The sequence below is a fragment of the Neocloeon triangulifer genome, unplaced genomic scaffold (assembly GCF_031216515.1).
Source record: "Neocloeon triangulifer isolate White Clay Creek 2 clone unplaced genomic scaffold, ASM3121651v1 ptg000014l, whole genome shotgun sequence".
Taxonomy (NCBI): domain Eukaryota; kingdom Metazoa; phylum Arthropoda; class Insecta; order Ephemeroptera; family Baetidae; genus Neocloeon; species Neocloeon triangulifer.
The window spans coordinates 15,111,795-15,136,267 of record NW_026775556.1 but is presented as its reverse complement, the minus strand read 5'-3'; the positions used below and the strand labels follow the sequence as shown (position 1 = coordinate 15,136,267).

Genomic DNA, 24,473 nt, shown 5'->3' with positions numbered 1-24,473 from the left:
TAAATATGTATAAAAAAAATTTTCCGAGTTGTTTGGAGGCATAAATTAAATTTGATAATGTTGTTTGTATAAAAAAAATAGCTAGTAATTTTAAAAAAATTTTGAAAAAAAAATATTAAAATTAAAAATTAAAAATAAAATTTACTTAAAAAATAAAAATTTATTAATTATGTATTATTTATTGCTAAAAAATATACAAGCGCTGTATTATTACCATTAACTACTATATTAATTTGATGATCAATTCTTCATAAAATATTATTATTTAAAAATTCATATTGCAGCAAAATAATTTAATGAAGCGGATGAGCTTTAAACATGTTATCAGGCCCACATCTAGCACGAATTTACGACTCTGAATGATAGTTATTTCAGGCTGGGCCTCTTTCTCGCTTTTACATAATTCATCTTGAATAAAATTCGGGCTCGCGAGCAGACACCGATGCACACTGACCCAGACTCGGCAGCGCGAATGGCCGGCAGGAAAACGAGAGAGAAAGAACGAGCGACCGAGTTGTAATTTAAAGTCGAGTGTGTGCGTCTTTTTATTATCAGCGGAGGATGTAATCCCCGTTATTGGAGCTAAAACTGGGCGGCGAGACAGAAAAGTGACCAAACCGCCGCTCAGATGAATATGTAGTTGTTTCAGCTTCTATTTATTACTCACTCCATCCCCTTGGGATAAACGGCTCAAATTACTCACTCCGAGAGCAACTTGTTCAACATGAAAAATGTTGAACGGTGGTTCGGTTCCTTGTAATCGTTCGCGTGATTCGAAACTTGAGGTTTTGGAATTTGTGCTGCCGACGGTGTTTGAGTGCGGTTTTGCATAACCTCTATAATAAAATTGGTTTTGATTAAATTACGCTATTATTCCCGGTATTAACAAAACGCCAGGTGAAAGGCAAAAAAGTTGCAACAGGGCAACAAATGAAAAATTATAACTGGCGATTATTCGGAGAAAAATATATTCGCAATAACCACAAAGTCCAATAAAATAAAACACCTCGCAAGTAAAATCAATTTTGTAGCGTTGATATATTTGAGCTGAAAAATTATTCGCCCATTGACAATCCTCTTTCTATATCTTTAAATGAGGTGAAAATGTGTCAAAGCAAAAAACACGTTTAGACCTCAACTTAGTGTCGCATTAAATTAACAGCTCGGAGAGAGAAATGCGAAATTTAAAAATCTAGGTCTGTTCTTTTTCTCTGAGAAATTCTTGTTTATCGTCTCTCACAATTACGATCTATTTTTGCAAAAGTAAAGCAAACGAAAATAAGTATACACTTACGAAACTTCTCATATTTCTCTTTTACGCGTGGGTGTGGACTTAAACGAATGGAGTAAGCGGTAATTACTGCTGTGATCACCTTGGACTCGGCACGGTCACCAAACAAGTACCATGTTATGTGCGGGAGAGGTGAAAGAGCGCTTCATTTCAGTTCCTCTTCCACCCACCTTGACGGACGGACACCTGATTTGCATTTCTGCCGTGGGACTTAATTATTCAAATCGCCTCCCACCCGCAAACATTTACTGCTAATTGTGTTTGCGAATTGGAGCCATCGAGATAATAGTGTGGAATGCGCGTATATTCTTTTTTAAGAGCGAAGACGATTTCACGTGCTTGTACGTAACACCATTTCCGCACTTAATGGAAAAGTCACCGTGACTTGTTTGATTTTCTGCTTGTCTTTCGGTGCGAGACCGAATCTCTTTGTGCAATGTCAACACTCGGCAAATAACTTCATTGCGACGAGAGACTTCCCGTGTTGGGCAAGTAGAAAATTCAAACAAAATATTTGAACAAAGAGTGGCAGCACATAAAGTTAACTTCAATAAAAATTGCTTTCTGAATTAATCAAACTTAACCTAAAGTACATTATCATTAAGATTTTTTTGCCAAATTAACTTAAGAAGGATCAAACGAAAATGATGAAAACAAGTGAAAAGAATAATTAATTAACATAGCACCAATTAGCTGACAGAATTTGCAAGTTTGTAAAGTAATTAATTTAAAATGCAAATTTGAGTTTCATGTGTAAACAAAGTAAAATCTGAAACTTTTTGTAGCCGACCGGTAGAAAGCATTGCGCAATTTGTTTACTTTTCTTAATGCTTTCCCACGCTTGGCCCTTCACAGTAGCCGCAGTTAAATAATAATTAATCTTTACGCACCGACTCCCGTCCAAGCAGCCTTCGTGATTTTTATTTCAAGGTGCTGCTTTTTTTTCTTTTTATTCTCTTAATCCAAGCGTAAATGTGACCCACTGAGAGTGCAAATTTCAATTTGGCCGACGTAATGGTCAGTCATGCTCCGCCGATGTAACATCCTTTGCGAATTGAGTTTACTGCTCCCTACGCTTTTTCCTCGAACCGTCTTGCACAACTTCATTACGACGAGCATTGATAACCAGCGAGCGAAGAAAATAAAATTCACTCTCTCGTGCGGGTGGCCGGCGATTTTATGGCTGCACGGAGGTCCCTAATGCTCGTAAAAGACTTTTATGACGAGTAGTGCAATTAAATTTACTTTTTAATTCCTCAAATGACAACAATGCGAAGCGACACGGCTGATTTCTTCCTAATGCAAAAGCAATTAAATTTTTTGCAATAAATATTTAAACATACATATGCTTTTTGCAGAAAGCAAATGGATTTATCAAAAAGTGTGACGATTCAGAGATATGAACTGTGGGATTTTTCTCTGCAATGCTTTTTCCCACGATAAATGCCGAGTTTCTCGAATTCGCATTCATGAACGATTTCCAATGCCTCTTTAGTGCAAAAGGAATCAATAACTGATCCATATAAAGAGAAAAAAAATAAGCCAGTGCCCTTTTCGCAGCAGGCATCCAATAGTATATAGAGATGCCGTGTTCAATTTATTTGTCGATTCAAGTTCAAGGCACTGGAATGGAGAACGCGCAGCGAAAGTTATTAGCAAAGAGCAGCAGCAGATCCTTCTGCAAAGCCGCACTTCTACTTTCAGACCGGAGTTTTCAACCGATGAAAATATAAAGGCATTCAGAAAAAAAGTGTATGCTCGTGCATGCCTATGTATATGTGAGCTCATTTTTCTTTCCATCAGCACGACCGCCAGAAAAAAGCTACCGAAATGATCAACTCGCGCGGCCAGTGCAAATTTGTTTTCGCTCTCTGATCTCTGCCAACGATAATGGGAGTGCAGCTTTGCTACAGAGGGAAATAAAATTCATACATACAATGGATAATTATTATATACCGGGCTTAATTAAATTTTGAATATTTTCACACAGGAAGAAACTGATGATGTGAAAATGACATAATGCAACAATAACTTATTGAATCAATGATACTGTTGCAAAACCCATATCACAATGTAAACAAAATTCTGCTATCCTTTTGCTTTTAATAATTAACGTGATTCATTGAAGATCAATGTATGAGGAAAAATTTAAATTTGATAAATAAAATAAATAAATAAAAAAGAGTGTCTTTTCAAATTTAATTATTTACAGTTAATCTGATACAAATCTCTTAAGTAATCAAACACAATGAAAATGATAATAATTTTAGTTACAGTTCAACAATTATTGCTCTTCTATTTGAAAATCTAGGTTTTTTATGGGCACCAAGTGGTTGGCAACTCTAGGCGATTAATTGTTTAATGATAATGATGAAAACATTATTTATTATTAATGGAAAGAAAACACGGGTAAGCTATATTTGGTGCTGCTTTACCCGCGAGAAAGATGTGAAAAATTGGGTCGAGCGTTTGCTTATTTGGAATGATCACAAGATAACATTATAATGCACACCTGACTGGCCACTTTAATTGCAGGGAGCATGCTGAGATAATCAAGCGGAATTAATTAATGACCACGCATGATTCGCGAGTATAAATTATCAGATGGTGGCGGTCTCTGCTCTTGATTCTTGTCAGTGAAGACAAGCTGTATTCAAATTTCATGCGGAGCTTCTGTTCCTCATTAATTCTGGGAGTAACGATATAAAATTTGCGATCAACTCCCTTAGGAGAGGCTTCAATATCAGAAATGAACCTTTTAGAAAAATATCTTCGAAACATAATTAAAAATGGAACAAAATAAAAAATTGAAACGCTCAATTTTTTCTTCAGGTAAAATCAACGATGAGAGGACAAAGAAAATATTATTATAGCAGTTCTTTACCATGCATCACATAATGTAGAGATTGAGATTAAAGTAACATCTTGTAATATAATATGTATTTAAAATTTAACCACACTTACTGCAAACAGAGAGTAGCATTTTTATAATCCATATTGCTATATTGGTCAATTCAATTTAATTTTATAATTTTTAACTAAATATTTGTTGAAATTGTTGACAGCTATTTAAACACATTAACAGAGAATATTTACAATATAAAATTAATGTGTAAAATAAAAAAAAAGAATTTAAATTGTATTTAAAAAAAGATGCAAAATAAAAATATATTTTATTAACATAAGTTAAAAATAAATTTTTAAAATAAAATCTTTAAATAAAATTATGCTAATCACAAATAAATCTACTTACAAGATGTATTTTGCCCATTTTGCTCTCTTCATTTGACGCCATTTAAAAATAATGAGTATTGGAAGCGCCCTAGGTCAACTTATTGCTGTCGTCCGCAATTCGCACTCGAAGAAGAGAAAGGCAGCCGGTAGGTCGGCGCATGCTGCGGCTCCAAGCAAGACTGACGAGTGCTCAGGTGCTCGTCCTGGTCTCTCTTGGTCGGAACCGCGGCAGCGCCACCTGCGAGCCAGAACAGCCGCCGCGCCTTGGTTTTTTTTCTTTGAGCATTTCTTTCTTTCTCTTCCCCATGCACGCCGCCTGACCCACTAACTATATTTATATATATAAAAACAATCGACTCCGGCCATAAAAATAATTGTGTGAAGGTGGCCAAGTGCTCGGATGGCTCAAATCCTATTACAGATCCCCCACAATGACTCGATTTATTGGAACGAATTAATCCGCGCAGATTACAGGTCATCGCGAGCACACTTCAGTCTCTTTTGATTCATTGCCCCTGATTGAAAGACGTCGGAGCACCAACGTATATGGTATACACATGTGCCCTTTCATACTTCAATTGAGGCTTATTTGTATCACATCAGTTTGAAACTGTTTATCAAGTATCAAGAGATCCGTCTGTCCGATATTCAAAATCAAACCGATGCCTCTGATCTCGGCCAAGTGAAAATTTGAGCGAAAACAATGGCCAGTTTGATTGTATGGTAAAATTTCATCTGCTCCTAATGGTCTAATTGTAAGCTGAAACGGAATGCGAAAAGTTTTTGAGGGCACGATAAAAGTTGCAAATAGAAAACGGCTAGGCGCGAACCATATATGATTGATGATCAACGTTAAAACAACAAAGGCTTGTGGCGTTTCGAGGCTTGGAATTTTCACGCACAGAGAGAAGAACGTTTTCGTTAGCTTCATTGTCGGCCACTTAATATGTAAATATGCGGATAGTTACACCAAAGAAATAATTTTGCTTCATTTATTTGGAAAAATTTAATTTTAAACTAAAAAAAAAATATTCCCCTGCACCAAAAATTAGACCAAAAAAGGAATTCAATATTCAATATATTTTTATAATCACATTAGATTATTTATTCGATTTCTGTCAAGTCTGAAGTCAAAGTAAAGAGATTTAAACTTTAAACCCATATCAAAATTTATAGAGGATGAAATAACCTAAATATATATTTTATCTTTTTGTTTTAATTTTTAGTAGATGATACTTTTCAAGGATTTTCCCCCTTATAAGATCAACTTTGACCTCAAACTCTTTTGTTCAAGGAAGATTATTAATATTTTTTTCCAAATATGGCTACCAATGTACATTTCATGTGCCATTGACTTATTCTTTATTAATAAAGAACAAGCGATCGTTATCACTTATACGTCGAACACAAGTGAGCATCAAAAGTAATTAAGCCGGCAATGCGTACTTGTCGTCGCGCACTGCACCATCGAGCCGTTAATAAGCCGATATGTTGACGTTGTTGTTTGCTACAGCACACCGTGTGTTGTTGTTGCTCCATCAGCTCGCAGCGGAGCGTGCAACGAACCAAAAGAAAGAAGCAAAGAAGATGCGAGAGAGAAAAACTTTCTCCGCTCTCGCGCGCGACTGTAGTTTTACATACGCGCGGATAGGCCCTGCCTATATAAATTCAATTTGAGCAGCACAAAGGAAATAAATCTTTTTTCCCCAGAGTGCTTTTTGTCTGACAAAAGTATGCAACCTTGGAAATTTAATACCGCGGCGTGAGGCTGCGTTTTAATCAATGGGTATAAATAATGAGATTGCCCGCCCTCTTCTTTTTCATCTCGGGCCGGTATAAATTATGTTTTCTTTCTCGTCCGGCTGCTTTCTTCGCACTCCGAGAAATGAGCTGCCCGAAATTAAAGTAGGTGATGTGTTCCTTTTATTGTAATTGACGTGTAATTAGCCATCAAATTGCTCGTCACGACTTGTTTAGGGGCTTATTTATTGCTGGATTAGGTTTCTCTGGTGAGTCTGCCGGAGGGCTATGAAAAGGCAGAAGCACAAAAATTATTCATATATTTTTTTATCAATAATAAAAATTTGTAACAAAAGAAAAAGTGTTAATTTGTAAATTTATACAATCATCAAATATTCAGTATAATTTTCTGTTCATTTTAATTGTATTTTGCGCGCATGAACATCCAATCTCTCTTATTAGATTGCTTATTTGATGCATAAATAACTGATCGCAGCTCAAGTCAGCGCAGGTGGATGCCAAGGAATGACACTAAATGCAGATTATCACTTGCTGTGCGCGCGATTCGCTTATTAGCATAGTTTCTCTCTCGCTGCAGCATCATCTGATCTTGAATTTAAACAGAATATATTCTTGTGCGAGAGAGTAAGACGATATCTACAGTGGTCTCCAATTTCAAAACAAGTTTCGTTGTTAACTTATGCGCTGCACAGAAAATCTCTCTCGCTGCAACAATATGAGCGTGGGAGGACACATTTTTTAAAAAAAAAGTTTCATGCGAAGCTAAAAATGAGCATACACACTCTTTTTAAGCTTTCTGCATGGTTTTTGTGTCGGTTAGTTTAAAAACTTACTTTTTGCATAAATTAAATTAGAATTTCCACAAAAAATCTTCAATTTCACTTCTCATCTCGTCGCAAACATGTTTAAATAGGATATTGATTTCATATTAAATCACATGCATGTTTCATGATTTGAAGAAGCTGACAGCACTTCCTCAATAATAACTCTCTGGCAAAGTAAATGCCTTTTCCTTCAATAATGCCCCAAGGGCCGAATTATTTCAGTGTCTTGATTAATAACTTGCAACGCCTCCATAAAACTGCACGTCCTCTCGCACAGACGCCGGCACACGTTTTCATTCACTGATAATTACAACATGCGTGTACGTACCTGTAAGTACTTGTAAAGTAATTACAAGCACGTGTTCATGAAATTGAGAAAGTGAAAAACGTGCGTCGAGTTTTGCATAAATGCCCGGATAATTTTTGAATAATCGATTCGGGAATCGTTTCCTTGATTATTCCCAGAACAGCATAACATTGAATGCGGTCGCGTGAAAATGCTTTAAAAATCCTTCTGGATACGAAATCTACGTGCAACATCACGGCTTTTTTAATATTTCCTGGTCATGAATGAGACATTTAGAAAACAATTTCGCCTCCGTTCACTTCTACACATCGCGTTATCGCTCCGTTTAATCTAAATCTGCATGGCCAAACCTGGAGTGTTTCTAAAACGTTAAACTAAAAAATATAGAGAGCTTTCAAATGTTCTTTGTCTTTAAATGAACTTTGATATTTTTAGTGTTAAGTATATATAGAGAAAGCCGTAAATAATTTACAGTTAAGAAGTAAATTTTTTGTTTGTGAAAAAGTGTTTATTTTTAATATCTTTCCTATAAAATTTAACACTTCTACATGGTGCATCAAATCGTTGGCATGATATGAAAAACACCCAGAATTGTGCTGCATCATTCAATAACAAGACGTGTCGAACAATGAGATCTTCAATCTCCTCACCTCTTAATTAACGATCAAATTATTTCTTAACTTGGGCTGGTCCAGGATATGTCGGAAAATTACATAACAGACCTTTGCGTCCAACTCCGAGCACAGATCAAAATTTTAGATCAGGGCCAAGAATTATACCTGCCGCCGAGAGACTTTGATGGTCCATCTTTAATTAACGCCGGGACCATTAAATTACTTTCTTTCTTCTATCTTGATACAGTTTATTACACTTGCTGTGTCAAGTGCATTTTATGATTAATTTTATTCCTCGCATCGACGTGTCCATCGCGAGCAACACTTTCTCTCCAATGTCACTCTCGGTTTGCAGTGCCGTGGACCCTGCTGCTGCACAGGCAATATCCACGCACACATGCAATGTATGTACTCCTCGTGCACGTTCACTCTTGGCCAGCAGAGATCTCTCTGCAGAGATGCTTTGGGATTTATTAATATAAAACGAGAGGAAAATCGCCACGATCGGATAGTGGCAGGCGTGTCCGTCGATCTCTAGCCCACATCTCTGGACCGTTTCTCTGCGGCCGGTGCAGCAATTTTAATAGATTTCAGCTATTCAATTTGTATACATTTGTAGTAAAATTTAAACTATTCAAACCGGCGAGATAATTGCCTGGCGACATTTTCTACGCGCCAAAAATTTATACATTAGGTGGATTTAATGCTAGTTCTGATAATTCGTCAATTTTAATTTTTGATCACTTTGTTCTCTGAACATATCAATTCTATAATTACGTCATCAATCATAAATGTCAATCAAGCCTCATTGAATGCAGATTTTGTTATTTTTAGCAATGCTATTATTGTTAACGTCTTACTTATTTTGATTTTATTTTTTTTCCATGCGTATCATAACGAAAATCGTGACCATTATATGATTTCAAATTTAGAAACGCTACTAAAATATAAAATAATTGAATGATTTCGTTGAAATGCATACAATTTAGAAGAGACTATTTATTCAAAAAAGAACATGCGCGCATACACGGCGTTTTCACTGAATGATAATTATATTCTTGATAAATTGTTAAAGCACAAATATTTTGTTTCCAAGGAATATTACAATTTGCATTAGATTTATTTTACTTTATATCAAACAAATCGTTCATTTAATAGATTAGTTGAGTACCAACAATTTTATTATGGACTAATAATCAGCAACAGTAATAATATTTTCCTTATCTGCCAATTGAATTTTATGTGTCAATTCCTACAAACAATAAAATTATTTATTGAAGGTTGAATTGAATGAGTCTAAAATAAGAGTATCATGAATCCATTTCTACGCCCCATCCGCCGTTCCAAGCTTAAAACGATAATATTGCATTGGGATTAACATGAGTGTAACAACCATAGACTAACAGTTAGTCTCTGGTAACAACAGATCACAGGAAGCTCAACATTTACATACAAAAAATAATGATAAGACATTTCCCGACATAGAGTTACACAAGACTCAATTCTCTGACTGAGTGTATCTCATTTACTTGCTGAATGAAGAGATCAGACGCAAAAAGAGATCATGGGGTTCTCCAATCAACAATGGTTCATGTACGGTCTTCCTGCTGCAATATTGCTCAGCCTAATTATAACAATAACATGTCTCGCTTCAAAGGTAAACATTAATTTAATCTCAAATTTTTTAAGATATGCGCATTTCAGTTTAAAATAATATTGTTAGTTTGCATTATTCTTTTAACTGATGCGTGATAAATATAAAATTCAATTACTTTTCAGAACAGTGCTCTTCAAGAAATAGCTGGTGACATGATTATCAAGGTTTGATACTATTTTTAGTCCTTTTACTTGGATAGATATAATATAGAAAAAAAAATATTGTACTTCATTTATACCTGCTACCATTTTTACTTCAAAATTTCTGTGCATCATCATTTAGACAAAAATTATACACTGTGAAAAAAAGCGTTTAATTTTAACATTTTCGCAGATACAAGATGTTCAAAAAGAGAATGATAATCTAACAGAGCTTTTGAATAAGGCAAACGCGGAAAAGTTTGTGCACCTCGAAAAGGTAAGTATCATTATCAATCTGAAATATACTAAATAGCTCAAAATAAGAAATTCGTCGTATCTACAAATTTTATTATTTGTTTTTATTGAATATTTTGTCATTTTTTTTCTATAGTATGACGCAACTACACGCTCCATCGCTGTGCCATACAATTCAGGAAATTTAAATTTTGGATGCAATTTAAAGGTTTGATTTAAATAAAATTAGAAAAATTTTAGTAACAAATATTTTTTTGGAAATTTCCAGAAAAAGTATAAAGTCGAGTCAGAAGGTATTACAATTTATTTCAGAACCTTAATGACTCTGTCACATTTAAAATAACTCAATTTTTGTTTTATAGCCTTTACCACGAAAACGCTGGAAAATGGGAAAAAATACTATTTTTCAAAGAAAAGTGTGAGTAGAAATGAGGTTCTTCAAAATGCACTCTGAATGAATTTTTGCGTTCTGTAGTTGAGTTGGTGGGACGCGACACTAAATTGTGCTTTTAACTGCATGGTTCTGGCTGCACCGAAGACGAAAATTGAGTTGGCACTATTAAATAATGCAACCACGGCAAATGAAAAACGTCAGCACTGGTGGGTTGCGGCTGCGAATCATGCAGAGAACCATTTAGAATTTTCCTGGATTGACGGAACGCCGCTTAGTACGGAAAGCGAACTTTGGCGCAAAAATCCCATGGAGCCGAATGAATATAAAAATGCATCCATAGCAGCGTGCGCAATGATCTTCAGTGGAGAATTGGTTGACGATCCGTGCGAAAAGGCATGGGGCCATATTTGTGAATAAATATACCCTGAAGTGATTTTATCATTGTATCCAAATTAGGTGTGGTTAAAAAAAAGACATGTTTAAAAATGTTTAAACATAAAAACTGCACAGCTTCCCACTACTATGCCTTACTCTCAATCTGCTCTCTCAATCTTAAATTGCTTAAGCATTAGTTGAAAACTCCACTTGAAAAGGACAAGCTCGCAATTTTTTCCTCTTCATAAAAAAAAAATGTTTTTCAAATTTATCAATTTTCTGATATACCAGCCTTTAGTGAAGTTTTTTTAATAAAGCTGTAAATACGGCAATAAAAATAAATATTTCTGCAAATATTCATATAAGTTATGTATTAACACCCTGCCAAAAAAAAAAACATTTTTATCTACTTTTAAATCATTTTTGGCAGGTTCAAATATCTCCAATCTCTAGAGCATTGATGAAAAGAATAGTCATTTAAAACAGGTCGCCGTCAAGAATTTCTCTATAAAAGCTTGAAGGATTAATTGAAATAAGAAAACACTGTGGCGTAGACTGTAATTAATTAGGCCATTAATTTACCTCGGGTGTCAAGGACAAGGAAAGAGATGTTTTGTGTGTAGCTAGCATCTTTTATACATTTAGCTTGATCTACAGCTCATACTTTTTTTTAAATATTTTAATTTTTTTAAATCCACCAGGAAAAAAAATCTTTTAGAGAAGCTGCAGCACATCTTTTTTTTTAAGAATATCGGATTTAGAAATATAGCAAATATATAGATTTTTTTCTTCTTTTTTTTAAATATTGTGACAGATGGTGCGGTGAAGTGTAGAAATTTTCAAACAGCTTGTCAACCTACAAATTAGCTCTTGGATAAAAAACGGATGCACCGCGACGAATCCATGTCACACAATTCAAAGAAATGCGAACGCGTATTTATTAAAAACCTAGGATTTCCAACCAACTGCACTTCTAGCTTGCAAACACCTAGAAATTCCTTCCACTTTTTAATAAATCGCCAGATTTGAAGCGCGTAATGATGTTTGCGCGAGACTGACAGCATCGCGGTCCAGCAGAAGAGAAAGCACGCGTGCGTTTGTTATTATTTATTGCATTCCAGAAACGACCTTTCCAGAAAAGATGCAGCAGATGCACCAGACGGCGTGAAATAATCACCCGCGTGTAATTATTTTTGATCCCTTCCGCGTGACAATAAAACCGATTTTATTTTCTCTGTTGAGCAAGTTAGATACTTTATTTCTCAATTAGCACCTCGAGTGCATCTCTCCATGTCATGCATTTAGAAATAGGAGAGAGAAAGATCACAAACACGTCTGTGGTGGCGATCAACGAACTCTCGGCGGTGATAAATTCAGGTGTCACTAGGGAATGCTCATAGAAGCGAGGCTGATAAATACTATTAATGCGTTTCAGTCGCCTATGCAATTTATTATTTTATGAGCGCACCTTGCCTCTTATGGAAATTGTCGATCGCCTGCACGGGCCAAAAGTGGACACAAATCTTTATTGAAAGTTTCAGTTTCGACATAGGATCAAGAGAGAAATCTGGAATAAACCAGGAAAGCGTCATATTAGTTTGATGCTTGACACTTCTAGTTGATGTTCCTTGGTGAATTCTGAATTTTATTATATATTTTTAGCTCATATAAAGGAACATTAATTTATGCTGTAATATGAAATATGAATATTATACATATATATGACATGTTGGTTTCTAAATTATTTAGCAATTTGGAAATTATTCAATAAACACATAATTGATTAATACATACATTATACAAGTACAGTAGATCAATCTCTATCAACAGTTAAGTGATCATATCTACAAACTCAATTCAAGTCAGTTTATTTAAGATATTTTATTTAAAATTCTTTTAAACCAAAAGCATATATTATATATGTGTTAAAATAAAACAAGAGTTTTTGCTAAAAAAGTTAAATTATAATTCATTAAATATTAAAACATTAAACATTGAACTTTAACAGTTCAATAAACAAATACTTAATATAAAAAAATGCAAAAATTAAAATGTAACAAATTTAGAATCAATTAAAATGAGTAATAGAAAAAAAAAATTATTGTAAATTTTAATTTTAATGTTATTAAGCATTGCAAACGAAAAGGGTTGTGTTATTAAAAATTATGGTTCTGATATATGATCTCAAAAAGTAAAACGTGTTTCTTATCTGAAGGAAGCACTTTTTCTTTTGCTCGTGTGCCAAAATTTCTTCCTGTCAAGACAGACGCGCACATGCAAGGACCAAACGTGTCCAAGAGAATGGCGCCACTTTTTCACTCGTCGGGCTCGCGTGTGACGCGTCAATTATGCGCACACAAAAAACTACTTAAATGACGTTCCTGCCAGCAAAAAGCACCTTTTCACGAGAGTCGACGTGCCTGAAATTCAATCGAAAGACGAGGGCACCTCTCTCGTGCGACGAGAGGAAATTTAATTTGGTCTCTGGACCCGGTTGCTTGTACAAGAAAAGACTTACGAGATTTCGGTGCGGGAACAAAATTTAGTATAATTGCCGGTCGGGTTGACAAGCTGTTTTGTGATTAATTGTCTGTACGTTTTGGCCGTAGAAAGTTTGTAATGTGCGCAGCGTGATTCTTGGAATATTGATAAAGAGCTTGTTCTTTTTTGTGTTCGGTTTTAATGCTTCATCATACAAAGTAGTATTAACAAGAGGTGCGGATTTTAAACTCACGGATCGTAATATTTTATATTGGTATGTAATTAAGCAATTTTATTTTGCAAAAGTATCGTTTCATTGATCTGAAAAAAAATCAATTGAAAACTTCCAATTATTTTCAAAATCAAAATTTATTATTAAAAGTTCAGACATTTCAATGTTTTTGTATATATAAATTTATGCATTTTTTTTTAACTGTATAACCTTTGAAAAGGGTTTAACGTTTCTTGATTTTTTTTTTGCATATTTTTCGTTTTTCATTATCTCTTCGCAGTAATTCCTCTTATTGTAAGACTGATGTTCACAATCCGGCCGATTTGGCATGAAATGACTCTTGACTTTGCTTCTTGACATTTTTACAAATTGCGTGTTGCGCAGAGAAGACGAGGTCTAGAGAAATCCTTCTGCTGGTTTAAAAAACGTGCTTCACTGACACACTGCGACAATTCCGTCGGAAAATGATTATTTCCTGCTGAATTCTTTGGCACAATTAAATTGGAAACCGCGTGTTTACGCGACAAAACCTTTTCCCTTTGCTACCAAGAGCAGATTCCGGCGTAATTGCTCTCGACGCGAGTTGGAAATATTCCTAAGAGCTGCATTAAAGTCGGCGCGACAGGTCAACTAGGGCACCTGCTCTTGAGTACTCAGGCAAGCGTGTCACGTTGTAAACAATACAAGCAGGCGACACCACTTGTGCATCAAACTTTTTTTCTTCATAAGTGTTCGTGAGCTCTATTAGCAAGTGAACCTTGTCGAGGACAATGCGAAAACGCGGGCGAGACACCCAATCGAATTTTTGGCACTCCTACTTGTGACAATGAGACCTTTGTCTGGCAAAGGGATGGGCAATTTTGGGATAAAAAATGAAAGACTCTATCGCCACTTATTGCTTCTGTTTTTGCAAAGCGATTAATTTGTCGTACTTCAGAAACGCAAGTTGTTTATGGAAAACTCTAAAATCCTCATTTCGTAAGAACAAAAACCCATAAAACACGCATGTTCATTATAAAATGCAAACGCGCATACATTAAGCATTAACCATTTGCCCTTGCAAATTTTCCCCTTTTTATATAGCTTTATAGCAATTTTTAGACAGTTAATATGGATTAAAAGACGATCAAAGGACAAATTTTAGTTATTCATTTTACTGTGTTTTACGCCAAGCTAATTTTTGAAATCAAGTATCAAAAGAACTTCCTCGCTTTTCAAAACAAATTTAATCATTTTTCAAAATTTATCTCTTATTATCTCTTAAATTTATTAAATATTTTTCTAATTAATTTTTCCTAAGGTGCTTCTCGTTTTGAAAAAAAAAATTATTTACAAGAGGCTCTCCCAATATTGTAGCTTAAACTCTTCTCACCATGTGTGTCACATTTGAAATTTTGGCTCTGTGCCTGCGATTGACGGAATTAGCGGGCCTCCAGCACTTTATAGCCCATCTCTTGTTTGAGCCGAGACTCTCATTGTTTGTGTATTGGGCACACGCGCAGGTGTGTACTGGCGCATAATTACATTACTATTCGATCCACCTTCCAGCGAAAGCAGCAGCTCCTCTCTCTGCGCATATATAACTCTGTGCATGTACGTTTTTTTTTCATTTACGCCAAGCTCAAGCTGAGGCAGCAGAGATAAGAAGGTGTCAATTTTTTACGCCTCCAATACATAATTACGACCGCATTCAACTGCTGAGATGAGTCAAGAAAGATCGAGAGATGAAAATAATTTTGTGTGTTTTTTCCGAGCAGAGAGGTATGGTATTTTTTGCCTCGCGCCGTGCGAGTGCTGACAATGTCCGTATGTGTACATAAATCCGAGTCCGTTACTTTCGAATTTACATCTCTCATCACTTATTTATCGCCACCGGCAGTATAATAATTTTAAAAAGCAGGCGCTTCTAAAAATATGCGATAACGCGGCGGCCGTAATTCGGTGATAGTCCACTCGAAAGAGAAGGAACTTCTCGGTAAACACACACGCCACTTAATCTCCAGGTAATGGACTAATGGCGCTTTTTATGACTTGTTTGGCGTCCAATTGGACGACGGAACTTTTAGAGGCATGTGCCTCCTTGAGGAGTTAATTGCGTGCGAGCTGGAAAAAAGTGTTGGATGGAATCATGCAACGATTCAGTAGAGATTTATGGTAAATAATCTTAAGTACAAAATAAACAAAAATGCATGCTTATTTAAGCGAAATTTGATGCGTATATTAAAAATGTTTGCAAGGAAACTTTTATGAATTTTATATTATATCAAAACAACAATAAATTTTTATTTTTTAATGTTTACAATGGAGAAACACGCAATTTTCAATGCGTAAATAAAATATTATAATAATATTATAGTAATAAATATCTCTTAATATAATTTTGTAAATTTTTTTCAGTAGAGAAGAGCTCGGAAGAAACAGCGCAGTTTTTCTTTTCTGTCGAAAAATAGTGAATTCTGCTCTGACAATTCCATAATCATGCCGGTCATGGTATGTGATTTTGAAAAATGATGAGATTATTTTGTTTAAATTTAAATTCTAAATTTTAATTGCAAATTCAATATTTAATTAGTTTATATGCGTCAATAAATCTCATTTATATATTTTTTTGCAATCCTTTCTAAAAATGTGAAGGTTTATTTTATAAAAATATAATTCTTCTTCTTGATGTAAATCATTTTAATTTGAAGTTGCCGAACTTTCCCCACAAACAACGAATTTGCACACTTTCGTGCAAAACAGTCAACAGACTATGCAAAGATACCAAATCTTGACGACAGATCTCCTACCAAAAGCAGCAGGAATTCTCTTTTATAATTTATCCAGGCATTGTGTTCAAGGCAAGTTTAGCACGTGATGATTCATCTTTCTCTCTTCGGTTCCCTCATTCCCATCGTTTACGTGCTGACTATAGGCTAGAGGCAAAGAAAGCTCGGAGAATCATACATAATCGGACACAACAACAACAACACAAAGATGCACACAAAGAACTTGTTCGTCTAATAGTCGTCATCTGCACCTCAGCACGTCTATTCCATTTTCCCATTTTTATCAAAAGCGATGATCGGCACGGCAGCGTGGTATTTCACCGACTGCATGATGCGCGTGTTTAAAATTAAAAAATATGCATTGAGATGGTCCAACGTGCGGTGTGATAAAAGCGGCGCGGAAAAAAATGTAGGTGCGCGCGCGAGTTTTATAATTGAGGTCGCACGACAAGAGAGAGATATTTTTATAAGAAAATCTCTTAAAAGGCGGACACTCCAAATTATTACGGCGGGCCAGAAGCGAAAACATTGTGAAGAAAATGCAAAAGAAACATCACAATGCCGCTGCGGGACGTTTTTTTAAAAAGAAATTCGCCGTTTCTCTGCGTTTTTATTAGTATTACGATGAGAGACCCACATATTTCAATCGTTGCTGGAATGGAAAAGCACAAATAGTAATAGGCTTTTTTTTCATTCTAACAAAACTGGATTATTTTATTTTATTGTTCGATCTTATAATTGGATTAATAAGATACAAATTGGAGTCTTGATTAATTTAATTACGAATTAATTGAAATTTAACTATTTACGGTATTTTAAGGCTCATCAGTACAGGAGATAAAGATGATTTAAATTATCATTGAATACGAAGATCAATAGGATCTTTATACCAGTTAAAAATATATATAATCACGTAATAATTGAAGAATCTAAAAAACTCGTAATTTACCTTTATCAAATAATTTTTAATTTTATTGAAGTAATCCTTAATAACTAATAAATATATCATATATCACAAGAACAGGCAAATATAAAAAAATGCTGTCTTAAATAAAGTTAAGAAATTAATAAATATTTTAATATTGTTAATTTAAAAAATTGTGTTAAGAAGTTAATATTAAATTATTGTTTCTTGATTCCAACATTCATTTTATGAAGTTGAGTCGTGAAAGAAAAATTTAATTTTTTAATTATTGCAAAATAAAAATACGTATATCGCGTCGCAAAATAATTATGGAAAATAAGTTTGTTTTGCTTTGCCTATAATGCCACTGCAGCCTGAAATCCACAAGAGGAGTGCAAAAATCAGTCGATCATTGCCTAGCTTTTTTTTGTTTGAAGTTTTAATTAATCAATGTGTTTTGTCTTAGTTAATATCTTATTGAGAAGGATTTATTATAAGGCATTCAAACAAACATAAAAAGTAAACTCTTTACTTTTTAAATCGTGTGTTGATTTTTCGAGGCGATATTATACTTTCATTCAATGAATTGTAAACGATGCACACGGAGTGCCAATATTTTGTGTAAGTGGAATAGTAGGGTGGCGGTCACACACCTTTCTTTCGCTTCTCCTATGCCACACATAATGTTTGTAATATCCGTCTTTGATTTTCTGCTTCCACGCCTACGCACGCTAGCACACATCGTTATAATTTCAATTCTCAACGGCACCCATTCTCGTCTGCGAGCGCAAATTGTCGCTCTTTATTTATTTTTTATTGAGAGAAACGGCGCATAAATAATGTGCCCACACAGCAGACAAAATCACCGCTGTGCACAAAAAGAAAGAGAGTCGTTTTATTCTGGAACAAAAAGCGCAGCAGCCTCTCCAGATCGGAGCGTCGCGATTGCGAAAAGAGGTTATTCTGTGCGTATTTACTTAGGTATGAATGGTTTTTCCGCACCATCGCCAAGTTCATATTCAGTGGCTTCTTGCTCTCGAAGTAAACGGTTTTGGTTTTGTATCTGATGTGCCGACTGGGGTGTTGAAAATTTGTGGCGACCTTATCAAAATAAAAGAGCCGTTCATTTGCACTTGATATCCTGCAAGCCCACATCGCAAAATTAAGTATGGCAAAAGCCTGATGCATAATCAGCAAAACTTATAAAAAATATCTGAATGTATCTGAATGGAGAATAAATAAATAAATAAATTTAATAATAATACATTTTTAGACATGAAACAGATAAATATACCTTAGAAAATTGTCAAAAACAAAAATTAAAAAGAAAAATCAAAAGAAAAGTTCTTTTGATGATATCAATTTTTGAAAATTTTCTTGTGTAATTACATGAAACTTCATGAGACTACCAAAGAATAAACATTTCAACCAAATGATATTAATAGTCAATGCAAAATAAATAATTCATATTTGATTGAAGGTTTATATTAATTTACATATATTTATATTACGTTAAGCAAAAATTTAATGTTGTTACTTTTATAGCACACAAATCAAATAAATATAAGAAAATTATAAAAAGAGTCATGAATTACATTATTTTTATTACAACAAAATTTATTTATTAAAAAACAAATTCTTTTTCTGTATATTTTTTGCTGTGTATTCATGAATCTTGACTGCATTGAATGGAAAATAAATAAATAAAATAAAATAAAAATTAAGAAATAAAATAATATAAATCGATAATTTTAATAATACTGAGAAAATAATTAATTTAATATATTTTTATTTTTGTAAACAGTTCTAAGAATTTAAAAAAAAAATTAAAAACATTATTAAATGTTTGATATAAATATGAAACGCAATGCAATATGAGGTTATAAAGGGGATTCGGTTCATTTCCCTTTATTAATGACCGCGGTAGGTGCCACCGACCATTAATAACCAGGCGCGGCAGCAGTGATAGATTTAAGGATCACGCTATGGGGGGCCCAAAATCATGAATCCGGCGTATCATCATTTTTGTATTCGTATCTCGGTGAGCGAGAGAGTCGTGGCGGATCACAGCCCGAGATAAAAAAGTTCGATTTTTTTGCGTCCGGAAGCGCAAATGTCAATCACTAATGGCGAACGGGAGAGAAATTCATTTTGTTCTTTTATTGAACCACCAATCATTCTCGTCGACTCATGCCTCGCAAACTTTGTGCCGATTATTTTTTTGCGCTCAACTCTCGCCGGGATTAAGTTCAATCAAAATTGCTTTTTATTTCTGTCCCGCGATTGCAATCAAATTTAATTCTTTTTAAATTGCTACGTTTGCCAAAAAGTGAAACTAAACATTCCACAGCTTAATGTTGATTGTCAAATAAAAATAATCAATTTGTGTGCCTTTGCAGTTCCTTAATTAGCATGAAATGACTCTCGATGCTCGGATGGGAATACAAACGCGCAAAACGGAGAATTTTGCTGCTCCTCGGCGAAAGTTTGAACTCTTGGGTGACGCATCGCTCGCGGTTGGTGAACATAAAAATTCCGATGCGCATTAGGATAAAGAGATAATGCCCTATTCATTTTTTAGACAAACGACGCGCCACGTATATTATATATGAATTTCGTGTTTACTTCCTACAAAGAGCGGGCGTGAAATGGAAAGTGCGAGTGGCAATTAGACGCGCTGCTCAAAGTCAGTTGTACAAAAGGAATCAATTATTGATGCAGGTGGTCGAGCAAACACGAATTTATTCTTGCGGCTGAGCCCTATCATTACTTTACACGTCTGCCTATGATTTCAATCGAGAACGCCTTTGGTGAGCGAGCTGCAATAATATATATTTAATTCAATGGAGAAAGTGCATATCGGTCAAAAAAGCATTGCGGATTTGGAACAAAATCATTTCGATTTATAGAAATTAGAAAATAATATTTTTAATAATTTTTTTTCTATGGAGTTTCCAAAAGTAAGAAGTGCTAATTATTTCCCAAAAATCACGAGCAAATCTTAATTAATTATGCTTGATGTGTACTTACAGAATTAGAACTTTATTCCATCCAAGGGAAGGCTGATTGCAAATCTGAAACAAAGTCAATTCAAATGTTATTTTGTGCAGATTTTTTTAAATTCATGTTGTCTTTGATAATCAAAGAAATGAAATCGTAAAAAGCATTTATTAATTTTTGAGCTTGAATAAAATACTGCGGTTGCAATTATTCGTTTCCGTTCTCCAATGTAGATGGCAGCACGGACCGACAAAGCGTTCTCCACCATGGGGAGCGGCGAACGCCTAGCACCAGAGTTTGTTGACTGCGAGATATGCAACCCGCGGGACACGCCTAGTCTCGGTGCAGTCTACTTTACAGGCATCCGGGTTCTCTCGCCTCGCTTTTCCGTGTAGGGTGTGTTTCACAGCAACCCCTTTTTTCGCAAAATTGGGGCGGTTCGTGCTGACGACGCGTAAATTATCTTGCAGTGCGATCAAGTCACGTCAATTACAAAATGCAATAAACTTTTCACGGAAAAGCATTTTTCGCGGAAATTCTATTCAACTCTTTTGGCGAGAGCAGATCGCAATTAAAGATTAAAATTCACCTCTCGCTTTGAAGGTTTCGTTTTTCCGAGTTGCCCAAAACGTTTTTGGTGAGTTTGCAACTTTTATGGTGCCCTTCTTGAGACACGTCGTCGCGAAGAGAGACACTCGCTCTCAGCAGGAGCATTTTCGAGGGCTGTTCCTCCCTCTTTTTTGTTCATTACCGGCCACTCGAAAAATTTCCAGCCTACCTGACGAGACACACACAAACGTGCCCTCAAAGCTGCTCCACCCTTTATCGCCCTCCTTATCTCGTTACACGCCGAAATCAATTCTCTCGGGCGGCTTTGGGACGCTTTGTTCCCCGGGCCGTAAATTTCATTAATTTGCTCTTGGGCTTCAAAGTAATTGCTTTAGAGGTCGTACCCCCTGGGCTCACGGGAAATAAACGGCCATGTTTTATTCAAACGTCCCTCCAAAAAAAACCCCTGCCTACTTCTCAATTCAAGTCACTTCTGTGGAAAGAGATTGAGTTAATAATTTATTTTTATTATATTAATAAATTGTAAGATCGGGAATAAATAATTGCAATCAGTATTTTTTTCATTTAATTATCAATAAAAATCTTCAAACTGATTCAATTTCAAGTTTCACCCCCCAATGAAAACCATCAAAGATATTGCAAACTATAAATTTGCCTCTTTTATTGTAGGTTTTTTTTATTTAAATTACCTAACCTAACCACATTAACCATTCATTTTTTAATTTCTTTAGACGACTATTCCACCCAATACACACTTGGGAATTGACGGTTGCGAGTGTGCGAGAGCGTTTTAACGTGAGCCACTGCACGGATCGATCGGTCGTCGGCGGCCTGCGCTTTTGCTACTGGATGGAAATCTCTGCCAGTTTCCAGAGCAGAGTATGCGCTTTTTGTGCAGCAGCTTCTTATCTTTTTTTTCATTCCGTATATATGCACTTGCATTCGACCGCAGCTACAGAGATCGTTTGGCGTGAGAGCCGTGTTTGCGGATATAAAGTTGACACAAAAGGGTGGATGACTTTTGAGTTGCTTTCATCCATCAGCGTTAAAAAGGCATCCGCAAAGCGGCAACCACGAGATGTATTACCTCGTGATGAAGTATGAAAACTAATCTTTTTATCCCACAAGTGTATTCTCTGCGTCAAAAGATTTTATTGATTTCTTATCAATTTCCCCAGGCGTTTTTTTACAGACAGACAAGTAATAAAAGTGTCTAGAACTCTCTCTGCTGCAATCTGTCTCGCAAGTGTTAATATATTATCAGCGAAGTTGCATTCTACTAGTTGCGAAGGAACTTGTGGAAAAAATGTAGAGCGCAATAGCAGGCGCGCATGAACTCAATTATCAGCGTAATTATTGCGACTTGAGAAGCAAAGTAATTATTTATTTAGTAAGGTCTACATTGCATCAATGTTTATATTGTTAAACAAACTGAAGGTCAAGTAGCTTTCCTCACCAATTAAATGATCAGACACACTGATTGAAAATGGGATCAGACAATTTTTCTATCTCAATTAACAATTCTTTTGCCCAATTTAATGCAGCGTCGAAATGTTGAATGACAAAATAACTGGTTAAATATCATAACTAATTTCAAAGGACTTACATAATACAATAATCACAATTTTCAAACAATTTCCTTTTTTTTTAGAATGTTGTTGAAAAACATTTTAATTTTAGAATTTGAGCCAAATTTCACTATGAATATTGAAATGCGTGGATATAAATTGGTAAATTAAAATATGCAACGTAAAAAAATAAAGAGCGGTGAATAATAATTGAAGATAACTTTAAATGCAATTTTTACTGAAAAAAAAAACAGAAGGTTTTTTCACGCGTGTTTTACCTGCAGGAAAATATAATTATTGGCAAACAACATAAATCCATTAATTTCTACAAGAGCACTTTCCGCTTTTGTTAATTGCGCGACAGTAACGAGCCATCCACACATTAAATTGGCACCCCGAGCACTCAGCAGCTCCGAGGTCCATTATCCAATATTCCATTCTAGACCAACACCTCTGACCCTGGTGCGTCATAACTCAAGTTCGCCACTTCGATGACAAGTAAAATATGAGTCACTCACGCTTTTTTGCCGCCCCAAGCGAGCGATATTCGCGACCTCAGTGACCCGTCACGCCAAGACGTATCGGCCGCTGCAGCATGCGTGGGGTCGTTTTTGTAAAAGCTGCTGCGAAAATGTTATGAATTGGCGCTTGTAAAAGTAAAAAGCGGTAAAATATATATATTTCAAATGAGACGGCTGCGCTAGCGTTCGTTCAAGTGTGCTCTCCTTTTGAAGGCGTGAACGCGAGTGTAAAATTCGTCTACATTACGTTGGGAGAATAGTGCGTGAAGAAAAAGTACTTTGTTGGAGGGTGTTGACAGTTAAAGTCACCTTCAAGCACATTTTACTCATTGCTTTTGAAAAATTAGTTTTTTTTATGCATTATGGTAATAACGATTTAATAAATAAAGAAAATTATTTGATTTACATAATTGCATATACTTGTTATTTTGTTGCATTATTTGTGGAGTTATAATCCTGCAAAATCAAAATTTAATGAATTATTTAGCAGCCAACAGCATTACATTTAAATGTTCTAAAATAACCTCAAACCTCTGGAACGTAGGTTTTAAATATTTCATTTACAAATCATGTAAAATGTTACAAAAATTAATTAATTCTCTTTATGAAGAAGTAAAAGTTAATTGAAATGTTATTAATTTAAATAAAAATAATATATTAAAATTTGATTAATAACTTTTTTAACATAAAACCGTACTTTTTGTTTAATATTATTAAAAATTATAATTGAAACATAATGTTTTTAAACTACAATGCTGCAGTAAACAAACAGCTTTTACGGCAATTAGCGAACAGCTTGTGACAATAAATTTTCATAGTTTACAACCGGCCCTGTTAGTATTCCCATTGAGAAAACTGCACGCCTCAATCGTCAAGCCAGTAAAGCGTGTAAAAACACAGCTCGGCTCCCTTGGCGCGCCGAAATGAAAAATGACAAACCGGCAGCGCAGATGCCAAACAGTCGGCGCCCGTTTTTGCTCTTCGCTTTTTATTTTCTCTCGTGGCCGAACTGTGTACGCTCTGTGTGTGCCACAGAGTTTGTCGCCAGGCCACAAACGCGTGACTTTTATGCTTTCTCCGCAGCACAGCGACGACTGACTGCAGCCGCTGGAGATGAAAGAGAGAAAACTGCCACATATTTTCTTCGAAATGTATAACTCGTCGACTTTGTTGTGTTGATTTCGCGTTCCTCTCGGCGCCAGACGCACAAGGCGCCTTTGAATTGCGACGAGAGAGGAAGTTTGCAAGCTTTTGCGTGCAAAATATTTTTGCTCAACTGAAAGATTTATGATTTTCTCACAAGCAGTGGGGCAGAGGCGCTGACTCACGTGTAAACCAGTGTAAACTTTAAAGCGGGCTCTTTGAAGTAAGTTAATTTTAATGGATAGTTCAAATTTATTTATGCAAAGTTTTCTTTTTGGAACAAATTTGTATTATTTGATTATAAATTGTTCTTATGCTCAACTGAATTTTCTTAATAAATTTCCGAATGAAGCCTACAATGAAAAGCAAATAAGAACCGACGAGAACTATTTTTTTTTAACATGAGCTTTTTTTCTATTAATATTTATCAAATA

General features: G+C 35.2%; 2 protein-coding genes across 4 annotated transcripts in view; one reads left to right on the top strand and one right to left on the bottom strand.

Annotated features, from left to right (window-relative positions):
• LOC132200670 (disheveled-associated activator of morphogenesis 1) overlaps positions 1-24,473 on the bottom strand; it is a 54,898-nt gene that overhangs the window by 10,353 nt on the left and 20,072 nt on the right. For 2 of the 3 annotated variants that reach the window (XM_059626319.1, XM_059626320.1), the window contains exon 2: positions 20,268-20,311. Coding sequence is in view for 1 of the 3 variants with exons in the window: in XM_059626318.1 (XP_059482301.1) it covers positions 4,545-4,586 (42 nt within the window). In the remaining 2 variants the exon portion in view is untranslated. Of the gene's footprint in view, positions 1-4,544; positions 4,706-20,267; positions 20,312-24,473 lie in introns of those variants that run through there. The other variant, XM_059626318.1, reaches the window with a different exon arrangement.
• LOC132200603 (uncharacterized) lies at positions 9,532-11,202 on the top strand. Its single transcript, XM_059626201.1, has 7 exons — positions 9,532-9,688; positions 9,811-9,852; positions 10,022-10,105; positions 10,220-10,291; positions 10,352-10,376; positions 10,446-10,501; positions 10,559-11,202. The coding sequence occupies exons 1-7, from the start codon at positions 9,596-9,598 to the stop codon at positions 10,892-10,894; spliced, it is 708 nt and encodes a 235-aa protein (XP_059482184.1). The 5' UTR covers positions 9,532-9,595; the 3' UTR covers positions 10,895-11,202.

Bases quoted from the DNA above. Each gene is read 5' to 3' on its own strand.
- LOC132200603 (XM_059626201.1), top strand. From the start codon at position 9,596: ATGGGGTTCTCCAATCAACAATGGTTCATGTACGGTCTTCCTGCTGCA. The intron at 9,689-9,810 runs GTAAACATTAAT...ATTACTTTTCAG, and splicing joins TAACATGTCTCGCTTCAAAG to AACAGTGCTCTTCAAGAAAT. The intron at 10,292-10,351 runs GTTTGATTTAAA...GGAAATTTCCAG, and splicing joins ATTTTGGATGCAATTTAAAG to AAAAAGTATAAAGTCGAGTC.